This window comes from Hakea prostrata, chromosome 1 (assembly GCF_041222555.1).
Source record: "Hakea prostrata isolate BN-2017 chromosome 1, UWA_Hpros_2, whole genome shotgun sequence".
In the NCBI taxonomy this organism is placed as follows: Eukaryota; Viridiplantae; Streptophyta; class Magnoliopsida; order Proteales; family Proteaceae; genus Hakea; species Hakea prostrata.
In genome coordinates this window covers 7,545,325-7,566,492 of record NC_142600.1, presented here as the reverse complement: position 1 = coordinate 7,566,492, position 21,168 = coordinate 7,545,325, and the positions used below count along the sequence as shown (strand labels likewise).

The 21,168-nt window shown below is 38.0% G+C and overlaps 2 protein-coding genes across 2 annotated transcripts; both read right to left on the bottom strand.

The window, feature by feature from the left end:
• Nucleotides 1-364: 364 nt before the first annotated feature.
• Nucleotides 365-2,203, bottom strand: LOC149027106 (Tetratricopeptide repeat (TPR)-like superfamily protein). The gene has a single exon (XM_089146388.1). The coding sequence runs from the start codon at nucleotides 2,093-2,095 to the stop codon at nucleotides 443-445; it is 1,653 nt and encodes a 550-aa protein (XP_089002514.1). The 5' UTR covers nucleotides 2,096-2,203; the 3' UTR covers nucleotides 365-442.
• Nucleotides 2,204-13,766: 11,563 nt separating this feature from the next.
• On the bottom strand, nucleotides 13,767-19,786 carry LOC149027105 (nuclear factor kappa-B-binding-like protein). The gene is made up of 3 exons (XM_089159243.1): nucleotides 19,366-19,786; nucleotides 14,926-19,174; nucleotides 13,767-14,071 (listed from the first exon to the last, which is right to left on the bottom strand). The coding sequence occupies exon 2, from the start codon at nucleotides 19,078-19,080 to the stop codon at nucleotides 14,974-14,976; it is 4,107 nt and encodes a 1,368-aa protein (XP_089015369.1). The 5' UTR covers nucleotides 19,081-19,174; nucleotides 19,366-19,786; the 3' UTR covers nucleotides 13,767-14,071; nucleotides 14,926-14,973.
• Nucleotides 19,787-21,168: the final 1,382 nt, after the last annotated feature.

The window sequence follows — 21,168 nt, the reverse complement described above, 5'->3', positions numbered from 1 at the left end:
CCAGATCTTTTACTGGTAGAAATTTGTGCTCCTTTACATTGTTCCACGAGATACTAGGAGGTTCATTTTTTATTTTTCTTGTCAAAATTCAGAATAGGCCGAATGAACCCCTCTTATTCTATAGTAGAAAGGTGTGAGGAAATTTCAGATTCTACGAGATGGATATAAGATCCCAACTCTTCATTGTTTGCCAAGGAGTTGCAAAAGCTACTCAAGACCACTATCAAAGCTGAAAGACTGAAAGTCGGAGAGGGTGGTCGAGGTAATGCTAGAGAGGAGGGGGAGGGTGTGCCAAGAGGGGAAGAAATAATCGGTGAGAAATAATAACAAGAGATGCAAACCACAAAGGAATATTTGAGGTCGAAAGTTAAACATAATTGAAAAACTGTTAAAAAATTTCCACACCCAAACCAAAAAGAAAGAAAAATTAAAAATACATGCCTCATTGATCTCCCTCCCCATGTAGTACAGGTTCAAAACCTATACTTCTCATGTGATCCACCAAACTATCCACCACAGCAAAAATCTCAATTACTCTGGTATTGGACCTGTCTTCTGCCTTGAATCCATGAACTTTAGTTCCAATCTCAATCCAACTATACCCAGGGTTAGATTTCAACCCTCTATCCTTCATTAGCTTCCTCACTCTCGCTGCCTCATCCCAGTAACCCGCACTAGCATACAGATTTGCTAACTGGACATGAGTTGCAGCACAACCTGGTTCCAACAAAAGCCTGCTTTCTGCAGCCTGAATTCCTACCCAGACATTCCCATGAAGTCTGGCAGAAGAAAGCAAAGAACCCCATATAACGGCATTGGGACGGATAGGCATCTTCTGGACAAACTCTTGAGCTTCTTCAAGTAAACCAGCTCGGCCAAGAAGATCCACAATGCATGAATAATGGTCTAAATCTGGCCTGACTCCTTGTTCAACCATGGTATTGAAATAGAGACGGCCCTCTTCTACAAGACCCATATGGCGACATGAAGAGAGAACTCCGAGGAAAGTAATGGCGTCGGGCTGGATTTTCTGTTTGTCCATCTTTTTAAGGAGGCTGATAGCCGGCTTTGCAAGGCCATGTTGGGCGTAGCCAGCAATTATTGAGTTCCAAGAAATGACATCTCTTCCTTGCATTTCTTCAAAGACGTTAAGCGCTTCTTTGATATTCCCACACTTGGAATACATCGAGATCAATGCATTGGCAATGTGGACATATGAGCAGAAACCCATATGAATTGCTTGACAGTGAGCAGTTCTACCCTTCCCGAGAGAGCCTGAACCTGTGCAAGCACGCAGAAGGCTCACGAAAGTGAAATCATTCGGTTCCACGTTGTAACGTTTCATTTGATGGTAGAGCCACAAACACATCTCAACCAGAAAGTGCTGTGCAAATCCATCAATCATTGCAGTCCATGAAACTACGTTCTTAACAGGCATTTCTTCGAACGCCAGATATGCATCGTCCAGCCTCCCGCACTTCCCATATGAACTGATCAGCGCACTCCCAACGTAAATGTACGTATAGAACCCAGTTTTGATCGCCAGGGAATGAAGCTGAATACCAATTCGAAGAGCCCGTGAAGCCCCACATGAACTCAGAGCCCAGGAAAGTGTATTCTCATCAGCTTCTTTACTTGTTACCTTGTGCATCGAGAGAAACAGAAAAAGAGAACCTTCGTCATTTTGAGAGCCCTGAGCCCAAGAAACATTATGGTCGAAACTTTCATTAAAACTGCTTGGAATTGCCTCTGTTGAAACTGAATTTAAACTGTTGTCATCACCGTCGGATTTAACAGAAACGCATTGATCCTTGCCTGTTTTCGACAAATCCTGCATGCAAGCTTGGATCAGCCGCAGATGGTTTCGATGCTTTTCAGTTACAGAAGAAGGGTTGGAGGTTATCAGATTTAATATTCTCAAGGCCTTGTCCAGGGTCCTACCCTCTGGCTTCTTGGCTAACCCACGAGAAGAAGAAGAAGAAGAAGAAGAAGAAGAGCTAGTGTTCGAGGCTATTAGCAATCCCCCAACGAGGGGTTTGGAAACACCAGAGAAAGATTCGTTCCTGATACAACTTTGAAGGAAAAAACGATTCATTCGTAGAGAGAGCCATCAGTCTCTGAGATCATAAACTTCCTTCTTCATAGACATCAATGAGAATCAATGGCGGCTATTCCAGATTCCAGATTATCTCCGAGCCGTGTACTCAGCGCCACGAGCCGTGTACTTAGTTTATCTCCGATTCCAGATTCCACAAGCCGTTCTCTGTAATTCCTTTCCCTACAATTCCCTGTAATTCTATCATAGGATTGTGCCATGTGGCATTTAAGTAATCCAACAGTCACCCAACAAACTAGAGTTTAAATAAAATTCAAATGTATGGGGTTTAAATAAAATTTAAATTTAAATTTAACCGTTAGATTACTTAAATGCCACATGGCACAATCCTATGAGGGAATTATAGGGAATTGTAGGGAAAGGAATTACAGACGATGTAAATCCCGTGTACTCAGCGCCGCTGTTCCAGAGTTCTCAATATTGGGCTTGGCCCACCGAGTATTTGTTATTGGGCTCCCCAAACCTAAGCATTTCGGGCCAGCAATCCAGACCGGATTAAAGAAAAAGCTTAGCCCAGCCCAAGAGCGAAACACCTTTTTAAAAAAATTGAAACTTGGAAAACGGTAAAGAAAACGGATCGTAAAGGATAGGTCTGAAGTATTTTGCTTACCTTAGTGACGGGGCTATGTAGTATATGTTTATATAATATGTTGATCAGTTACAGTGGATAAGTATAGATTGAATTTTAAAGGTGAGAATGTACGGTACAGAAATTGACAACTTGAGAAATTGAGAGCCCTTAACATTTTCTTAAAGATTGTTTATATATAAGTTCATTTTGAATCCTTTTTTTTTCTTCTTGTTTTTCAGTCTCTTGGCCCTCTTTCAATATGAAATATCAGCACTTCTTCCTCTCTCCTTCAAGTAGAGAAAATTTATAAGAGTAAAGACCATGAATAGAAAAGTTATTCTCAAATGTTGAATTTTGATCCACTAATATATCCTCCCAAAAGCTAGATTTTTAATTTTTCAATGGAAAAATCATCAGCTCATTTAATTCTGGGTATTTTGGAACATGAGAGGGATGGGGAATCCGTAATGGAAAAGGAGATATGGGCCAAGGTGGGAGAGTGTATGGCTGTACAACAACAGGAACGGCAGTAGCCTCCGTTGTACCGTGAGGAAGTTGAACAAGTTTCTCCACTCCTTCTCCTTGGGTGGTGGTGGTGGTGGTAGGAGTTGCAGGAGTTGCTGCTGCAGTACAAACGAAGACGCAATCGTTGATTGCAACAAATACAGAGTTGGGATTATGAGGATGAAAGCCCAAGAGAAATCGACGTGAATGATCTTGTTCCGGTAATGGTGATGCGACGTGATATCTTAATGACCATTCTTGTTCGCAACCTTTGCCATTGCCATTGGAACGAAAAACCCATATCTCAATCTCCGCTCCAGCGAGCCCTTCCAACCTTGCGAACTGGAGTAGACCATCAGTAGATTCTCCCATGCAGGCATGCCATATGGAAAAAGGTGGAGATGTTACCATGTTCAGTACTCCATGTGAGTGTCCATGTCCACCAGTATTGCTATTGCTACTGCTACTGCTACTGCTTCTATATGGATCATACGTGATAATAGACATTCTACGAATCCAATAAATTATTCCTTTGATCACGATGACCTTGTGACGATCTTTTGGAAGTTCTATAAAGTTGTTATGGATCTGCGGAGAAACGGTGAGGGTGGATAACTCCCATTCTCCCGTGTCTGAAGAGAAAGTCTGGATCTCAACCATCCTTGTGGGACTTGGACGACCCTCGGGACCCTGCAATAATAGGAGGGCCTTCCCACGCACCACTTTGTATGTGTCATACTTATCACTAACAACGAGACCTACGGCATACAATGCTTCTTTCATCTTCGCTGAACCCGCTTGCCATTGATCGTATGCTTCTTGTTGGTCTGGGGTGAGTGGAAGTACGTAAAACAACTGGGAGAGAGGATTGAAGATGTAATAGATTCTCATAGATCGATAGCTGGGTGATATAGCATTTTGATTACATAAAAAAAGGCATTTTGAGGAACAGATGTAGTTCAAGCAGTGTTTGAAAATCAACTTATTAAATAAGGATTTCATACTGTTGATGATGATAACTCTTTCCTCCTCTGCTGATGGTGATGGTGATTGTGATTGTGGTTGTGGTGGAATTGCTATGAATCTCCAAATAGATCCAGGAAGGCCAGTGTAACATGGCCGGAATTCAATGAAACCCAAGAAACTGGGAATACGGTTTCTTTGGTTTCTTTTGATAAAGTTGATACAGAAAAGGGGCTCGGAGATTAGGCGATACCATCTCTTGGATACACACTTGGATCTGAATATTGATTTGAGCGGCAAGCGAATTAAAATCTCCATAAGAATATCATTATTGACATCTTCAAAACCCTTAATTCTCCTCCTCCCCCTGCTCCTGCTGCTCCTGCTCAAACACATACCCTTAATTCTCCTCGTCCACCTGCACCTGCTGCTGCTCATCTTTCCGCCCATGCTTGTATATAGATCAGTCTGAAAGGGAAGAAGAACGAGGTTTAGATGAAGAACCGAGACCAAGTGATGAAAATTCAGATCCAGTCTATATGTAACACGCTTCGGGATGGAAATTCATCATCATCATCAGATTATAAATATCTGAGATGGCAAACGTGGTGGAGTGGGATCTAAACGTCAGTATAAAAAAACGACTCCCAGCTCTACACTTAACGACGGATGCTAAAAACTCTCCAAGATATTCCTCTTTTTTTTCAACCTTCACAATTTAGATTTCTTTTCTTGTTTTCCTTTTCCTTCTAAATCGCTTCTTCTACTTATCCAACGACCATAATTAAACTCAATATTAAGAAAACATTAAGCAGGCCAAAGCGAAAGACCTACTTCAAGGAGAGTGTACTTGCATCAGACCCTGGTTTGGATATGCCTCGTGAGTTCTTTATATCAAATATAAAGCTTGCCGGGTTGTCAAAGCAGCTGTTACGGTGTTGTATTGCAAATGAATAGTTGCAATGAATATTGAATGGTAAGATTCATATTTCTCAGTGGGGTCATGAGTTCCACCCTCAATAAAGTTCCCCCTTGAGGATGTAATCGGGGTAATCTAAAGTGCACTTCATACCAAGAGTCGTAGCTCTGATGTGACGCTACATGAGAGGCAAGTGCACCTCATTTAGGTATGGAGTCAGGGCGGACCTCCGGGGTGCCAGGTCTCCTCTGGATTTTTAAAATTTTTTTATTAATATCTATTTTTTTTTTTATACTAATTTTTTTATTTTTCGTCAATTTTTTCTCTTCCCACATGTGAAATGTCACTATTTTCCCCTCCCCCAATATTGAGAACAATTTTTAAAGGTAATATAATGGATATAAATGTCATTCCTAATTAAAAACTAACTCCTCAATCCCTATTTATAAATGGATATAAATGTCATTCCTAATTAAAAACTAACTCTTCAATTCCTATTTATAAAAATTGACTCTTCAATCCCTATTTATTCTCCCCTCTCTTTTCTCTCATGTTTTCTTCCTATTTATTCTCTTCTCTTTCTATAAACGTGTGTTAAAGAAATTTTTTGAAAAAAAATCTTATTAGTATTCAAAATATCATTCCTAATTAGAATCCTGTATCCCTACTTATTCTCTCCTCTCTTTCCTCTCTCCTATTTTCTTCCTATTTATTCTCTTTCCTTTCTATCAGTATAGGTTAAGAAAAAATTGGAAAAAAATTATTTGGGGTCTCCTACAATATGATTTCAATTACTTAATAAGAAATTCAAATAACTGATCACAAAGAACACTTGTTTTCTTATGCTTGTGTTTATATAGTTTAAGATGATAGAGTTAAATTCAAACTCCAACTATGGGAAGAGTTATTAGTTTCCTCCTTCATAGTTAAAGTACTTGAATGAAGCTAGCCTAAACTTTGCACTTACGTTGGATGGTAAAAATTCTCCAAGGTATTCCTTCTTTTCTGATTCTTCTTTTCCTTTTAAATCACTTCTTGTATTATCCAACGACTTTAATTAAAACTCAATATCAGAAAAACATTGATCTTTTCTTACAATTTCTTTCTTAATTAAAAAATAAATTAAATTAAATTAAAGAAAAACATTGATCTTCTCTTATAATTTCTTTCTTATTTTTTTCTTAATTGAAAAAAATAAAAAAATAATCATTGTTGCTCTCTTGTACTTTGATATTATTATTATTTTATTTTGTGTACTTTTTTAAATTGTTAATCCAACCTTTAACTTTGCTTACAATTACTAATGTCTCCTTACTATTAAGCTCGGTTAGTTTACTGTTGATGTGACATCTATATATTTTTTTCAAAATCTAAAAAATAATCTTGTAATTATTTTCTTATTTATTTATTTTTTTGTCAAGTTATAATGCTATCCTTATTAACTATGGAAAAAAATTAACTTTAAATTAACTTTTCTTTTTTAAAAAGAAACCACCGAATAAAGAAAAGATGTGATTTTTCTTCTCTAAAAAGAAATTACCAAATAAAGGAAAGATGTAATTAAATAAAACTTAAAATAGAAACTAAAATATTAAGAAACATCAAATTTAATTCAAAGTTGGAAATTGAAAATTACCTAATATATGCTGACCATGATGCATGTTAACAATTTATATGCTAATTTGTTTGTAAAAGTTCCATCAATGTGATTATGAAAAATTTAAGTTAAATGTGAGAGTTTCAACAGCCATAAGTATATGGTCCCACCAAATTCAAAACTATTTTTAAAATATAAGATTTTAAAGATACAATTGACATTCAATATAGTTTCTATAAATGAAGCTAATGTCATTTTTTTTTTTTTTTCGAAAAACAAAATAGACATTTCATATTTGATGTTAATAGTTACTTAATATTTTTAGAAGTGGGAGGGGGCAATAGTAATTTTATAAAGAAGAAAGTTTGATTAGTAATAAAACCAAAATATAATAAAACAATAGTAATTATCCTAAAAATAAAAAAGTAGATTGAAGAACAAAGAAAGATAAGGAACCAGATATTGAAAGGAGAGTAACTACTGAAATTAAAAGAAAAAATATAGGAAAAATTGTAGAAGAAGACCAATGTTTTTCTAATATTCGGTTTTAATGAGAAAATTGTAGATGATGTGATTGCATATTTGCATGTTTAAGTGTCAAAATCTAAGCATATTCCTCAAAAGTGAATTTCCGCGATTTTAGATTCCACACGAGCCGTATACTCAGCGCCGCTGTGCCAGAGTTCTCAATATTGGGCTTGGCCCACCTAGTATTTGTTATTGGGCTCCGCAAAATCTAAGCATTTCGGGCCAGCATTCTAGACCCGGCTAAAGAAAAGCCCAGCCCAGCCCAAGAGCGAAACACCTTTTTGGTAATTAAAAAAAAAACTGAAACTGTTTTTTATTTTTATTTTTTATTAAGAGTTTCTAATATACTCTTGGGATAGGAATGAGAATATTAATGCCACCTAATGGGTGCGAACCCAAAACCTCCAGTGGGAGGTTGGGCCTTTAACCGCTTTACTAATCCACCATTGGACAATGATTGGAGCTTGTACTTTTTTGTAGGTCAGATACACTTACGTAGGGTCTTATTTTGTTATGTTCATATAGGTTAGATTTGCATTTCCGATGTTCATGCATCTCATTGTCATGTTTGAACCTATAGTTTGAATAAAATGGTATTTAACCATATTTCTCTTGAATAATTTTTATTTTTCACCTTTCAGAGAAAGCACTTATCAAGCAGGCAATTGCAGCTTCAGATGTGTTTGGTTTGTTTTCATGTTCTTAGGAAGTGCATGTAAATGGGTTTTTCTATGTTATACTCCATGTATGTGTGATGCTCCTATTTGATTTGTTTGTAGATCACAGAGATAAAATAGAAGAGGGAAATAGAATTCTAATCCAGAAATTTCAGTCTCATCAGCTAACTCAGTAGCTGGAGATCTTGCATAAGACTGTTGCAGATTCTGTATCACCAAGAGCAGCAACTAAAAGAAATGGAGGAAGATATGCGGTCCTTCGACTCAATCCATAAAAGTCCAGATGATCGAGTGCAAAACTTCCAGATGTAATCATGTGGTGTTTGTAGGCTTAATTGGCATGCATTAGTGGCATTTCCTTGGATGAATTCCATGCAGGTAGGTTAACTAGAGAATTTTATATCTCCTGCCATGTACATGATTAATCCCAGCTAATTGCTGTTCTTAATTTCTAAAATAATTTGAAAACTGTTTTACTGCTGCAATCCTCCGGCATAATTAAGCAAGACTTTCATTAAATTAATGGAAAAATCAACATCTTCTGTTTGAAGAGGAACAATAAAATTAAGATGCTAGTTAATTCAAGGCTAAATCAAAGGGTAAATCAAATTTATGGAAATTCTTTGAGTCTTGCAAGAAATGAGGAAAGGGGAATTCGTCTTGGAAAAGGAGATATGGGCCAAAGTGGGAGAGTGTATGGCTGTAGAATAATAGGAAAGGGAATACTAGGAAAGACAATAACGTTCGTTCTACAGTGAGGAAGTTGAAGAAGTTGCTCCACTCCTTCTCCTTCTCCTTCTTGGGTGGTGGTGGTGGTGGTGGTAGGAGTTGCAGGAGTAGTTGCTGCAGTAGTACAAACGAAGACGCAACCGTTGATTTCAACAAATACAGAGTTGGGATTATGAGGATGAAAGCCCAAGAGAAATCGACGTGTATGATCTTGTTCCGGTGGTAATGGTGGTGCGACGCGATATCTTAATGACCATTCTTGTTCGCAGCAACCAGCATTGCCGGCGTTGGCGTTGGAACGAAAAACCCATACCTTAATGTCGCCGCGCCCTTTCGACTTCAACTTTGCTAGCTGGAGTAGACCATCAGTAGATTCTCCCAGGCAGGCAGGCCTTATGGGGTTCGGGCGACAAGGTGGAGGTGTTATCATGTTCAGTACTCCATTTCTGCTTCCATGTCTTCCATGTCCATGTCCACTACTATATGGATCATACGCGATAATACAGTAAGAAGACGTACAACGAATCCAATAAATTACTCCTTTGATCACGATGACCTGGTGACGTAGCTTTTTTGGAATTTTCATGTTCACTACTCGATTTCTTGTTCCAATATTGTACCTTTTTTTCTGGTTGAACATCAACAAATTGTTATGAATCTGCGGAGAAACGGAGAGAGTGGATAACTCCCATTCTCCCGTGTTTGAGGAGAAAGTCTGGATCTCAACCATCCTGCTCTGACCCTGCTGCACCTGCACCTGCACCTGCACCTGCACCTGCGACTGCAACAGGGCCTTCCAACGCACCACTTTGTATGTATCGTACTTATCACTCACAACGAGACCCGCTTGCCATTGATTGTATGCTTCATGTTGCTCTGGGGTGAGTGGAAGTACGTAAAACCTCTGGGAGAGAGGATTGAAGATGTGATAGGTTCTCACACAATGATAATGATAGTTGGGAGTCGTAGTTTTTTTATCACATAAAAAAAGGCCATTTGAGGAACAGATGAAGTTCAAGCGGCGTTTGAAAATCAACTTATCAAATAAGGATTTCATACTGTTGATGATGATAACTCTTTCCTCCTCCTCCTCTGCTAATGGTGATTGGGGTGGAAATATTCCTATGAATCTCCAAATAGATCCAAAAAGGGGAGTGTACCCTGTTGGGAATTCAATGAAACCCAGGAAACTGGTAATACGCTTTCTATTGATAACGTTGATACGGAAAAGGGGCTCGGAGATAAGGCGATACCATCTCTTGGATACACACTTGTATCTGAATATTGATTTGAGCGGCAAGCGAATTAAAATCTCCATAAGAATATTATTATCGACATCCTCCAAACCCTTAATTCTCCTCCTCCCCATGCTGCCGCTGCTGCTCATGCCTATATATATATATATATATATATAGATCAGTCTGGAAGGACAAGGTTTAGATGAAGAACAAGAGATGATACGAAGTTCCTGCAAAATCAGTACCAACTACTTAATAAGAAATTCAAATAACTAATCACACAAATATAAATACTTTTATATATATATATAAGAAAATAAACAAATAAAAACTCAATATCATAAACCCTAAACTCTGCACTTACGTAGATGGTAAAAAAATTCTCCAAGACATTCCTTCTTTTCTGATTCTTCTTTTTCCTTTAAATCACTTCTTCTATTATTCAACGACCCTAACTAAAACTCAATATCAGAACATCATTGACCTTTTTTTACAATTTCTTTCTTGTTATAAATAATATTTATTGTGGATATCCATCACCCCATAATAGACAATCAGGGAAAGAAATTTCTGTAATTTAGCCATGTTCGCTACCCAGCGAACTGGCTGATGCAAATATGTGGTAAATTTGAATTATTTCCTAAAAATTATTCCATTTAAATTCTCTTACCTAGTCACATTTAATATGTTACCTTATGAGGCCTACATCATTAGGACATAATTGGAACGATTATCAAATCACTCTGAAGATTCTTTTATAAGATTCATTAATAATTTAAATTGTTTCCATAAATTATTTCATGTATACATTCTTCCCTAATCACATTTGGCATGTTGACTTTGATAATTTAAATTATTTCTTAAAAAATATTTCCATTTAAATCTCCTGTCTAGCCACATTTAATGTGCTACCTTCTAAGGCCTAAATCATTCGGACATAGTTAGAAAGATTAACCAACGATTCTATTACAAAATATCTTCATAATGTAAATTATTTCATGTATATATTCTTCCCTAACCACATTTGGCATGTTGACTTTTGAGGACTAGATCACTAGAATATAGTTGGTAAGATTACTCATTAATCTTGATGATTTTGCTATAAAAAGTTTTCCTATTTATAATTTATTCTATATAGATTTTCTTCCGAATTACATTTAACACATTAACTTTTGAGTCTTGAATCATTGTGATAAAATTGGTAAGATTGTGATACAATCGCGAGAGAAATCGCCTAAAAAGTGCAAGAAATAGTATAAAAATCACACACAAAAAAAAGTAAAATTTTTTTTTTCCGAAATATCGCCAGATATTGCCGATTGGTAAATATTGTTTCGCCCCCTGGTTTCATTTCACCAGGGGGCGAAACTGGCGAATTTCTCCGAAATTTCTTTCCATGTAGACAATACTTCCAATTGAAGATCTCAACCACCTCAGCATACAATCTTTGTGATTCACATTCCCATCTTAATTGAAGATTATAGTGATCTCAACACACAATGTTGGCAGTCAATATTTCCATTCTATGCATCTTCTATCTTGGGTGGCAATCTATATTTCCATATCAAGAATATCTTATTGTGTGTAAGAGTCTATAATGTATTTCTCAATTGAATGGACTAGTTCTGATTGAACTCATCTTGTCTTTCTTCTTTAATTCTATATTTTCTCTTTATTTTATAACATTTCTTAATTAAAAAATAAATTAAATTAAATTAAAGAAAAACATTGATCTTCTCTTATAAATTTTTTCTTAATTAAAAAAATAAAAGGATAATTACTGTTGATCCCTTGTACTTTGATTTTATTATTACTTTATTTCTATACTTTTTAAAATTGGTAATTCAACCTTTAACTTTGTCTACAATTACTAATGACTCCCTACCGTTAAGTTCCATTAATCTATATATTTTTTTCAAAATCTCAAAAATAATCTTGCAATTATCTTCGTACTTATTTACTTTTTTGTCAAGTTATAATACTATCCTTAATTAACTAAGGGAAAAAATTAACTTTAAATTAACTTTCTTTTTTGAAATAGAAACAACCGAATAAAAGAAATATGTGATTTTTCTTCTCTAAAAAGAAATCACCAAATAAAGGAAAGATGTAATTAAATAAAAACTAAAATATTAAGAAGTATCAAATTTAATTCAAAGTTGGAAATTGAAAATTACTTGATATATGTTTGACCATTATGCATGTTACCAAATTTTCTATCAATTAACAACTTATATAATAATTTGTTTGTAAAATTTCCATCTTTGTGATTATAAAAAATTTAAGTGAAATGTGAGAATTTCAACAACGATAAGTATATGGTACCACCAAATCCAAAATTAACTTTAAAATATAAGATTTTAAAGATATAATTGACATTCAATATATCTTTTATAAATGAATTTCAATTTATCCGCGATTTTAGATTCCGCGCGAGCTGTGTACTCAGCGCCACTGTGCCAGAGTTCTCAATATTGGGCTTGGCCCACCTAGTATTTGTTATTGGACTCCACAAAACCTAAGCATTTCGGGCCAGCATTCCAGACCCGGCTAAAAGAAAAGCTTAGCCCAGCCCAAGAGCGAAACACCATTTTTGGTAATTTAAAAAAAAATTGGAACTTTGAAAACAATAAAATAAACGGAAATTTAACAGCGTTACAATTAAACGACGAGGCGGGATTTTGAGATTTTGAAGGCTTGGCTTTATAGTTTTGGATTTTTTCTCATTTCTTTTGGTCTTACGTACAAACTACAAACTCAAAACTCCAAGAGTTCAGAATCTTCAGATGCAAGAGAACGAGTGAACTCCGAACTGTGAGCAGTTTTTCCTTTATCTAAAAATTTTAAAACAGATATCTCCACCAATTCTAGAAAAGAGCTTCTATTGATTTTTGGAATCTTAACTACTCTAGTTCATCCTCTTATCGTAATTGCTTCCACATTTGGAGATTCACTATTATTATTCGAATTGATTTTGGTTCAATCGAACTTCATTGTTGTGTATCTTGTGATTTAGCCAATGATGGGTTAGTAAAGCGGTTAAAGACTCTACCTCCCACAGGGAGGTCTTGGGTTCGTACCCATTCCGCGGCATTAATTTGAGGATGTAATCGTGGTGCGCGCAAGCTGGCCCGGATGAACCTCATAAAAAATAAAAATAAAAAATTAAATTTGGCCAAAAAAGTATCTTGTGATTCATCTCCTATGATCCCCTATTTTAAGATATTGAAATCAATCCAACTTCTTTTGCGACAGGATTAATTCCTTGGCATGCATGACCCAAAAGTGAATAAACCTCACCCTCCTTTGTAAGCTGCACATTTTACTAACAGTGGTGATGCCTTACACGTGAAGGACAACAACTCTCTCTAAAGAACTCCACAAAATAGTCTACTCAAAAGAAAGGGTGCCTCCTCACAAAGGTGTTCGCAGTGTCCAAACCCAGGTGACTATTTTACCATGTTTACCAAATAACAGGACCCAGGTGACTATTTTACCATGTTTACCAAATAACAGGACAGGTCTCCACAATTCCATTCCCTCTAGATCTTCTCTTTTCTCAACACCTTCTTTTTTCTTTTCTTTTTTGGGTTTTCCGCGGGGGGGGGGTTATGAAAGAGTTTTAAACCTTAACTCATAATGAATGAAGAAAAGAGAGAAGATAGGAGAAATTGAAGCATGACAGTAGAGAGAAGTATATTACAAAGCCAAGTGAATTTTATCTAAGTGATCTAAATTACCTACCCCCATGAGATTCATTCTTTATCTCAAAGTTCAGCATTCACTCATAAGCCCAACATGGGAAGATGAGAAAGAATATTGATAGTTATAACTATTTTTGAAAATTAAAAATGCAGCAACAAGCTCAGGTCAGGTCAGTAATCCCAACTTAAAGGGGGGGGGGGGGTGACCAAAAGGATCTTCATTGTAAGTGATGGAACCTCAATTAAATGATAAACGAAAATGATGTGAATCAAATGAGACAGAAGAAGATGAAAGTAAAGGATGGGACGCTATTTTAAACCTAATTTAAATATTTTGCTTAAGAAAATGGGTTAATAAATGGGAAGAAATTCCAAAACTTTCGGCCTCAACAAACTGCAATTGCTGCTAATTTACAATTTCGCAGTAAAAGAATGTACATGTAAAATACCACACCTCCAATGTACACATCCATCTCGAATAGGATGCCGCTACTGCAACTTAAATCTGCTCAACTTCTAATAAACCTGAAAAACATGCCAACATTGGAACTGTGAAGTGAGAGAAACTTAAATGTATACATCATATGCTCATTATCACACACATATCAAATGAGTTCAAGAAAGATATTTATAATTTATAAAATAATAAAAGAATAAAAGATGAAACTAATTTACACATGCTTCTAACCCGTGGAAGTTCCAGATGAAAATAATTTGGTTTCTCCCTATTCTATGGTCTTTTACTTGGTCTTCATGCACATATGATGAGGAAACAAAAGGAGGGACTCAAGGCTCCACTTTTACTTGGTCTTCAGCTACAATATTCACTATACTTTGACCTACTCTTATCATTAATGTGGTCCATTTTTACTATATACTAATAAATACTAGACCAATCCGGTGTTAATACTATACAGAGCTGATTCCAATCAAACAGAGCATAACAAATAACAGTATATGCAGACAATTAAAATTATTGAGACAGAAAATGGAAGAAGTGAAAAAGGCTGCAATACTCAACCAAAGAAAACAGCTCATAATCCAATTTCAAATCACAGACTAAAAATTTGCGACATGAAATGTAAATAGATACACTTTTGAAAGCAATAAATATGATCGGCCGCAAATGGTTCACCTGAAGAGAGATTGTTCAGTAACTACAACAATAAAACCATCACACATCCCTAAAGAGCCAAATAAATGATATCCCTAAGGAGCTACAAAGAAGAGAGAGAGAGAGAGAGAGGAGGGAAGAGGGGGTGGGGGGTTGTGCATATATATATATATATATATATATATATATATATATATATAACAGTAACAAATCCAGGAATGATAATTAAGAAAAACATACGAGGCATGATAAAAATAAAGGCTACCTGGACTGATCCGGCAAAACCCAGTACTTCCCTAACGATCTTCTATCTTCACAAAAAACTTGAACTCAAGAGCCCAAATGGTCTTTCTCTCCTAAATGTTTCATCATCAAAATCTTCATTTGTGGAATTTTCTTGACACAGCACCTTGGTTCCTTGATCTTCCCAACCCATCAGACAACCTGGATGCTTGCCACTGTGTGAAGAACTAACATAGGACTCAACAGTATCATCCAGATTTCTGTCAGAATTGTTGTATCCAAGCTCTTCTTTTAACCCTTCATGAATAGGTGATGGCTCCATGTTGAGATCAGATCCCAAATCGTATCCAGCAGTTGCCTCCGACACATGGTAAGACATGTTGAGTACCTCTGGGTCTAGTTGCTCTATAGTATCTTTTCTTTGTCTTTTCCATTTCTTTGTAGATGAGGTTCCATCATCTTCGAAATCTTCTTCTTCTCTTTCCCTATGTAAGTACACCCATAACTTCCTATCTCCGTCAAATTGGACACAAGGATCCCGTTCGTAGTGCAGGCGATCCAATGCTCCACTAACAACTTGGTTTATTTGTGCATCAGACACATTTTCCACAATGTACTGTGAATCTCTTATCAGGGTGCAAACATCTGCTCGGGTTCCAATGCTTCCAGGCAACCGAGCAGCAGCATCCCTCACAAGACAAAGAATCGTAACATGGGGTGGCCGATCTTGCTTGAGCATAAAATGGCCCCGGGCTTTGGAAGTTGGCTTACCACCACACCTTCTCAGAGGAGCAACAATGGATTTCTTACCATCAGAAGCGGTGTATGAAAACGCCCTGTCAGGAACAGAGTACCTCAGAAGTTCCTCCTTCCGAAAGTAAGCTCTTACTTCTTCAGAGCTTGGGCTGATAGTGGTGAGACTCTTCTGAGCTCTTAGGTCCCTAAATCTTTCCTTCTCATCCAGGTTTGGCTGCATTAATGTCACAGGGGGGGCAGGAAGGCTCCCTATTTGCTGAAGGGTTTCTTGACCGCTTTTCAGCCAGTTAGCAAATGAATCAACCAACTTCACAAGCATCTTGTAAGGAAGACTCCAGGCCTCCGAAGAGGTTTCTTCTTCAGCAGCCTCAAGGTCTGATGAGTTATCAGTACGTGGTCCAATCCAAGACCAACTTTTTGTAGATTTTTCATAGCATACAAGAGGCTTCCAACCCTTCGCTCCCAAAGGGGCTGTTTTGGATGAAAATATCTTCAATACTCCTCTGACCAGATCCTGCAGCGGCTCCTGTGTTTCAAGAATGCAAGGATCTCCAGGATTTGATCTCACACGGTTGACAATCTGTTGAACAGTGAGAGAGGGCAAAGTCTTCTGACCCACGAGTTCTGAATTATTCATATCCACGCGATCTGAGCTTTCTTCGGCATCAGGAGTAATCATTGCCATGCGAACTGCTGAAAGAAGATGTATAACAGAGAAAGAGAAGCCAGTATGCACAGTTGGTGTGATCAAAGTAAATGGCTTCTCAGGTGGTTTTGCAGCAGCCTCTACATCTGCAGCCTCTCTTTCTGAAACAAGTAGCTCAGAATTTTCAACAGCCAAAGAATCTACTTCAGCCTTCACATTCCGTTTTCCACGTTTCTTCAAGGATGTTGGATTGTCAACCTGCTGCTGAGGACTATACTGTATTTGTTCAGATTCATCTGGCTCATCCATGTATTTTGCATCAGCCTTGCCTTTCCGCTTCTTAGAATTGCTGCCTAACAAGGGAACTTTTGATCTTTCATGATAATCATTTAAGTGAGCATCAGAGTTTACTTTCTTCCATGATCTATTACTCCGTCCATTGTCATCAACCGACGTGCGTCCTAGATGGAAGTCATTGTCCTCCTCATCAACGTAATCTGACTGTGGCATGGAATAATCATGGCGAGCTTTTCCATTTTGCTTTCTCTCTCTGGGATGGGCCCTTAATGATGGCAGGTGCAACCTTCCACCAGGTTCATCCTCCACATAGGCATTCTTCCCCAGTTTGGAAGCTTTTTTCCTGACATCATCAGTCTTGGCAAAATCAGCAAACCGACTCTCCTCAGAAATTCCGGTAGCATAGGTTTGCAAAGAACTTGAATCACGAACCTTTCCCTTCTGTTTTCCTTTTGATGAGTAAATGTCAGTGTCCACCATATGCAATTGTTCAAGTGCCTCAGCATATTCCCTATTTTTGCTTCCAAGTTTACTGCCCCTTTTAGGATCAGCCACCAGTTTCATTGATGTAGACCGATAATCCAACACACCCCTATCATGCCCTACCTTATTTCTAATAGTGTTGATTTCTTCCTCACTGACCTGCTCTGATGAGTCTGACTCTGTCTCCTCATTCTGGGCAAACATACTGGTGCCTCTATGCTCTTCCATGTTAAGTACTCCATTTAGTGCAGATTTTCTCTTCACCTTGTCTACCGATAACTTTGCCCTGGGATCAGAAGAGAACGTATCATTCATCTGGGTTGGAAAATTTCTATGAGATTTGACTTTAGTATCAAGATCCACATTGGTGTTACCACTCCGAAACTCCCTCCCCATCTTCCACTTTTTTCTTTTAGTACTCCATTCATCGTGCTTCTCTGGATAGTCCAAATCAAAGGCTTCTTCCTGCATTTTATTCTGATGAAAAACTTGCCTCCCCATAGACCAGTCAGATTGATTTCCTCTTAGTAACAATAGCTGTGCTTGGTCTTTGGTGGCCTTCATCTGATCTATGGTGGCAGATTGATGAAGCTTCTCAGAATACTTGGGCTTTTTCCCAGCAACATGAGAATAATAACCATAAGATCTCTCACTATTTGGTTCAACTATCAAAGGTTCCATCTCTACCATTTTATTCGAATTCCTGATCCTACCTGGAGAATGTAAATCAAGCGGTAGCCCAATCAAGCTTTCAGCAGCAAACTGATCTTCACTTTTGAAGAACTTGGATTTCTTCCCCGGTTTAAGCAATCCAAGTTTAGACATTGCACCTCGATGGGTTCGGCCTCTCAGAAGATCCACTTCATATGGAGGTCGTTCAGCATCTTCTTCGCCTCTTATCTGTCCCCTAGACCGTGCATCTTCTTCGCCTCTAATCTGTCCCCTAGACCGTGGAACATATTCTGAATCATACCCTGGCACCTGATCTTGCCGTGGAAGAGCTAATGTCGGACGAAAAACCCTAGATTTACCATCCAGGCCATGCTGAATAGATGAAGGCAAGTGACCCACCAACTTCTTCCCAGAAAGGGCTTTTGGCACAGCAACCTTCAAAATTCCTTTTGGATTTGACTTTCCATGTTTTGTAGTTTCCAGAGTTATAGGCCTTCCTCGAGAAGTATTATTCAATGTTGGACTCATTGAATATATACCATGGTGATCCATCTTAGACCTGAGTTTAAAATCCTTCAATCTCTTACCCCAGAAACCCTCACCGGAATCATCCCTGTCTGAAGTGTCAGTCACCATATCTTCCATCTTTTCATACATCAAACTTCTCTCACTTCTCATTATATTCAAAATCCTAAGCCTCTCTTCAATGCTGTATCCCGCATAGTTCTCCCAGGCATCCCTTATCTGAGTCAGGCTACCGACCATAGAATTCTGATACTTGCGCAGGACATGGTAGTGTTCCCGCTTTTGGAAGAAATTCAAACCCTGTCTATAAAGTGTTACCCTTGGTTCACATAGTCCGCTCTTCAACATATCAAAGAGCTTGGCCACTGGGCTTCCAAAATGGAAGTTGTTGCCAGACAACAGCTCATGCAAGGTACGCATAAAGGTCTCTTGGTCCATGTCAGGAAGATACTCAGCAAGGCAAAAACGCTCTTCCTCAGTTAAGCAATTGTTCCACGCGTCCAACGTCAGAATTTCACCCAAATCCGGAAGATCATAGAGTTCGTATGGAATACTACAGTTACTACTACCCACTTGACAAGATTCTTCCCCAGCTTCCCCCAATTGGTACGAATCAAAATCATCGGAACCAACCCCAGAGTCCACATCGTCATCGTCGTCATCTTCATCATTATCAGATTCAGAAGCAGAGCTTCGCCTCTGAAGGTCATCCTCATCACTCGACACACTGTCTCTACTCCTCGGAGAAAACTCCCCATCCAACTTCGAAACCCTAATGTTATTCTTTAGAATCGCCATAATTGAACAAAAACGAGAAAAACGGCCTCTGCAACAGGATATCAGTTGTCGCCCTCTTACCGAATTCAGGAATTGACAACTTCCAATTAAAGGCCTACGAAAGAAGATAAAAGACAACAAAGACTCGTAACCATAGAGAAGAACAATCAATTCTTGCAATGCAACAGACTGACAAATCGAAAACCAAAAGAACCGCGAAAAAGAATACAAAAAACATAAGCAAAAATCCAGAAACAAGAAACGCAAGAAACAGAGAACAGAACAAAGTAACCAATCAAATCATACCTAATTCATCACTCCAACAGCTTGAAGGTAGAGAAAGTTGAGATCTTCAACCGGAATATGAGGGTGGAATCATAAAGAAGAGGTCAAGGACGGAGGCAACGATTGCTTTGCCCTTAAGTCGCATCTCTGAAAACCCTAGAACCAGAAGAAGCAGAGAAAGGGGGAGAGAGAGGAACGAGGCAGTTATAAGTTGGGGAGAATGAGACGAAGAAGACGACGAGGACGTGGAGTATTCTGTGTCGTTCGATCAAGAGAGAGAGGGAGTGACAACAGATTAAAAGACGAAAGAAGGCAGGAAGAGAGAGAGAGTGCGTGTGTGAACGCGTATACGAGAAGAACGAAGAAGAAGGAGCGAAGACTTGAGTTACCTTCCCTTTCGAAATGGTTGAGAGGTAGAGAGAGAGAGAGAAGAAGAAAAGGGTTCGGGTGTTGACGGCGACTCGGCGCCCAAGCCGAGACCGTTGCAGGGGATAACACATCGTGGGTCAAATCTCGGCCGGGTTTTCGAATCTCCGGCCGTCGAGATAGATTTTTGTTCGTGACTGCGCGGATGTCTCCCGCGCAGTCACAGAAACATGACACGTGTAATGCTTCTATCCAACGAATAAAATGTTAGGGTAATTTTGTAATTGAATCAATTAGTTTAGAAGGAAAAAAAAAAAGTAAAAAACCTTTTAAATTTACATAACCCATCCATACCCAAAACCCAGACCCGAAATTTACCCACCCTCACAACTGGATCTCTTCAATTTTTTCATGTTAAAAATTCCAATTTTTTCATTTTGATTTCCATTTTTTTTTATTCTTATTTTTATCTTAAAGATCTCTCTTTTTGATTGTGAAAACCCTAGCCGATTGTCTTATGCCTTACAATTTTTTCTCTCTTAAAAAGCCCTAACCTTGATGTAATCAGTAATACATAGAGAAAAATAGAAAATTAAAATTGAAAAAATGAAACTTGAACATAACTTTGGAGAGAGAGCACTAAATCAAGAGAAAGAAAACAAATTATAGCTCAAATACACGAAGCAGTGTCATAAAACCCGATACCGTTTCTTGCATCCAATACAACCTAAAATTTGGAGCCAAAAGAAAATAGGTCTCCATTAGAATGATCTTTGCAATGCCTTGAATAATTGTTTCTGCAATCTTCTCAATCTCAATGATGATTGCCATAAAATGAAGTTGTGCACACCCTAAGGCCTATGATTGGAACCATAACCTTGAAAATGAAATTGAGAAGGAACCTTAGTTTGAAAACCCCCGAAATGCATGACAGGGATTCACTCAGTGTCATTTTTTCAACTGTGAAAGAAGCCTTCATTTTGTAAATTTGATTAAGCTGAGAGTGGATTTTTGCTAATAAAGTCAAAATGTGCTTGGAAATTTTGATTCAATGTCTTTTTACCCGGAAAAAAAGAAGAAAAAAAATCGGGTAAAAAAAATCTCCATACCATCTGATTAAATGTGCTTGGAAAATGGAAAGTATAACTGGTAATGTCTGGGCCCTGGAGAGTTTTGTCTCCTCACAAAGTCGAGTTGGTCCGATGTGGTTTAATGGGCTTGATACTAATTCAATTGGAAATATTATGATATTTAAGGCCCATTTATTAATTATTTATAATACACCTTTAGGCCCAGTACGGTTTGGACTGTAGTCCGTGAGGTCAGAGAACTTCCGATGGAACACGTCATGTGCTCTCGGCAGTGTACCTATTCCATCGTCTGTGCAACACCATGCAAGCTTTTGGAGACAGGCCTGCCGGCCGTAATTCCCTCTTGCTCCTCCCTCTCGTCCGGATC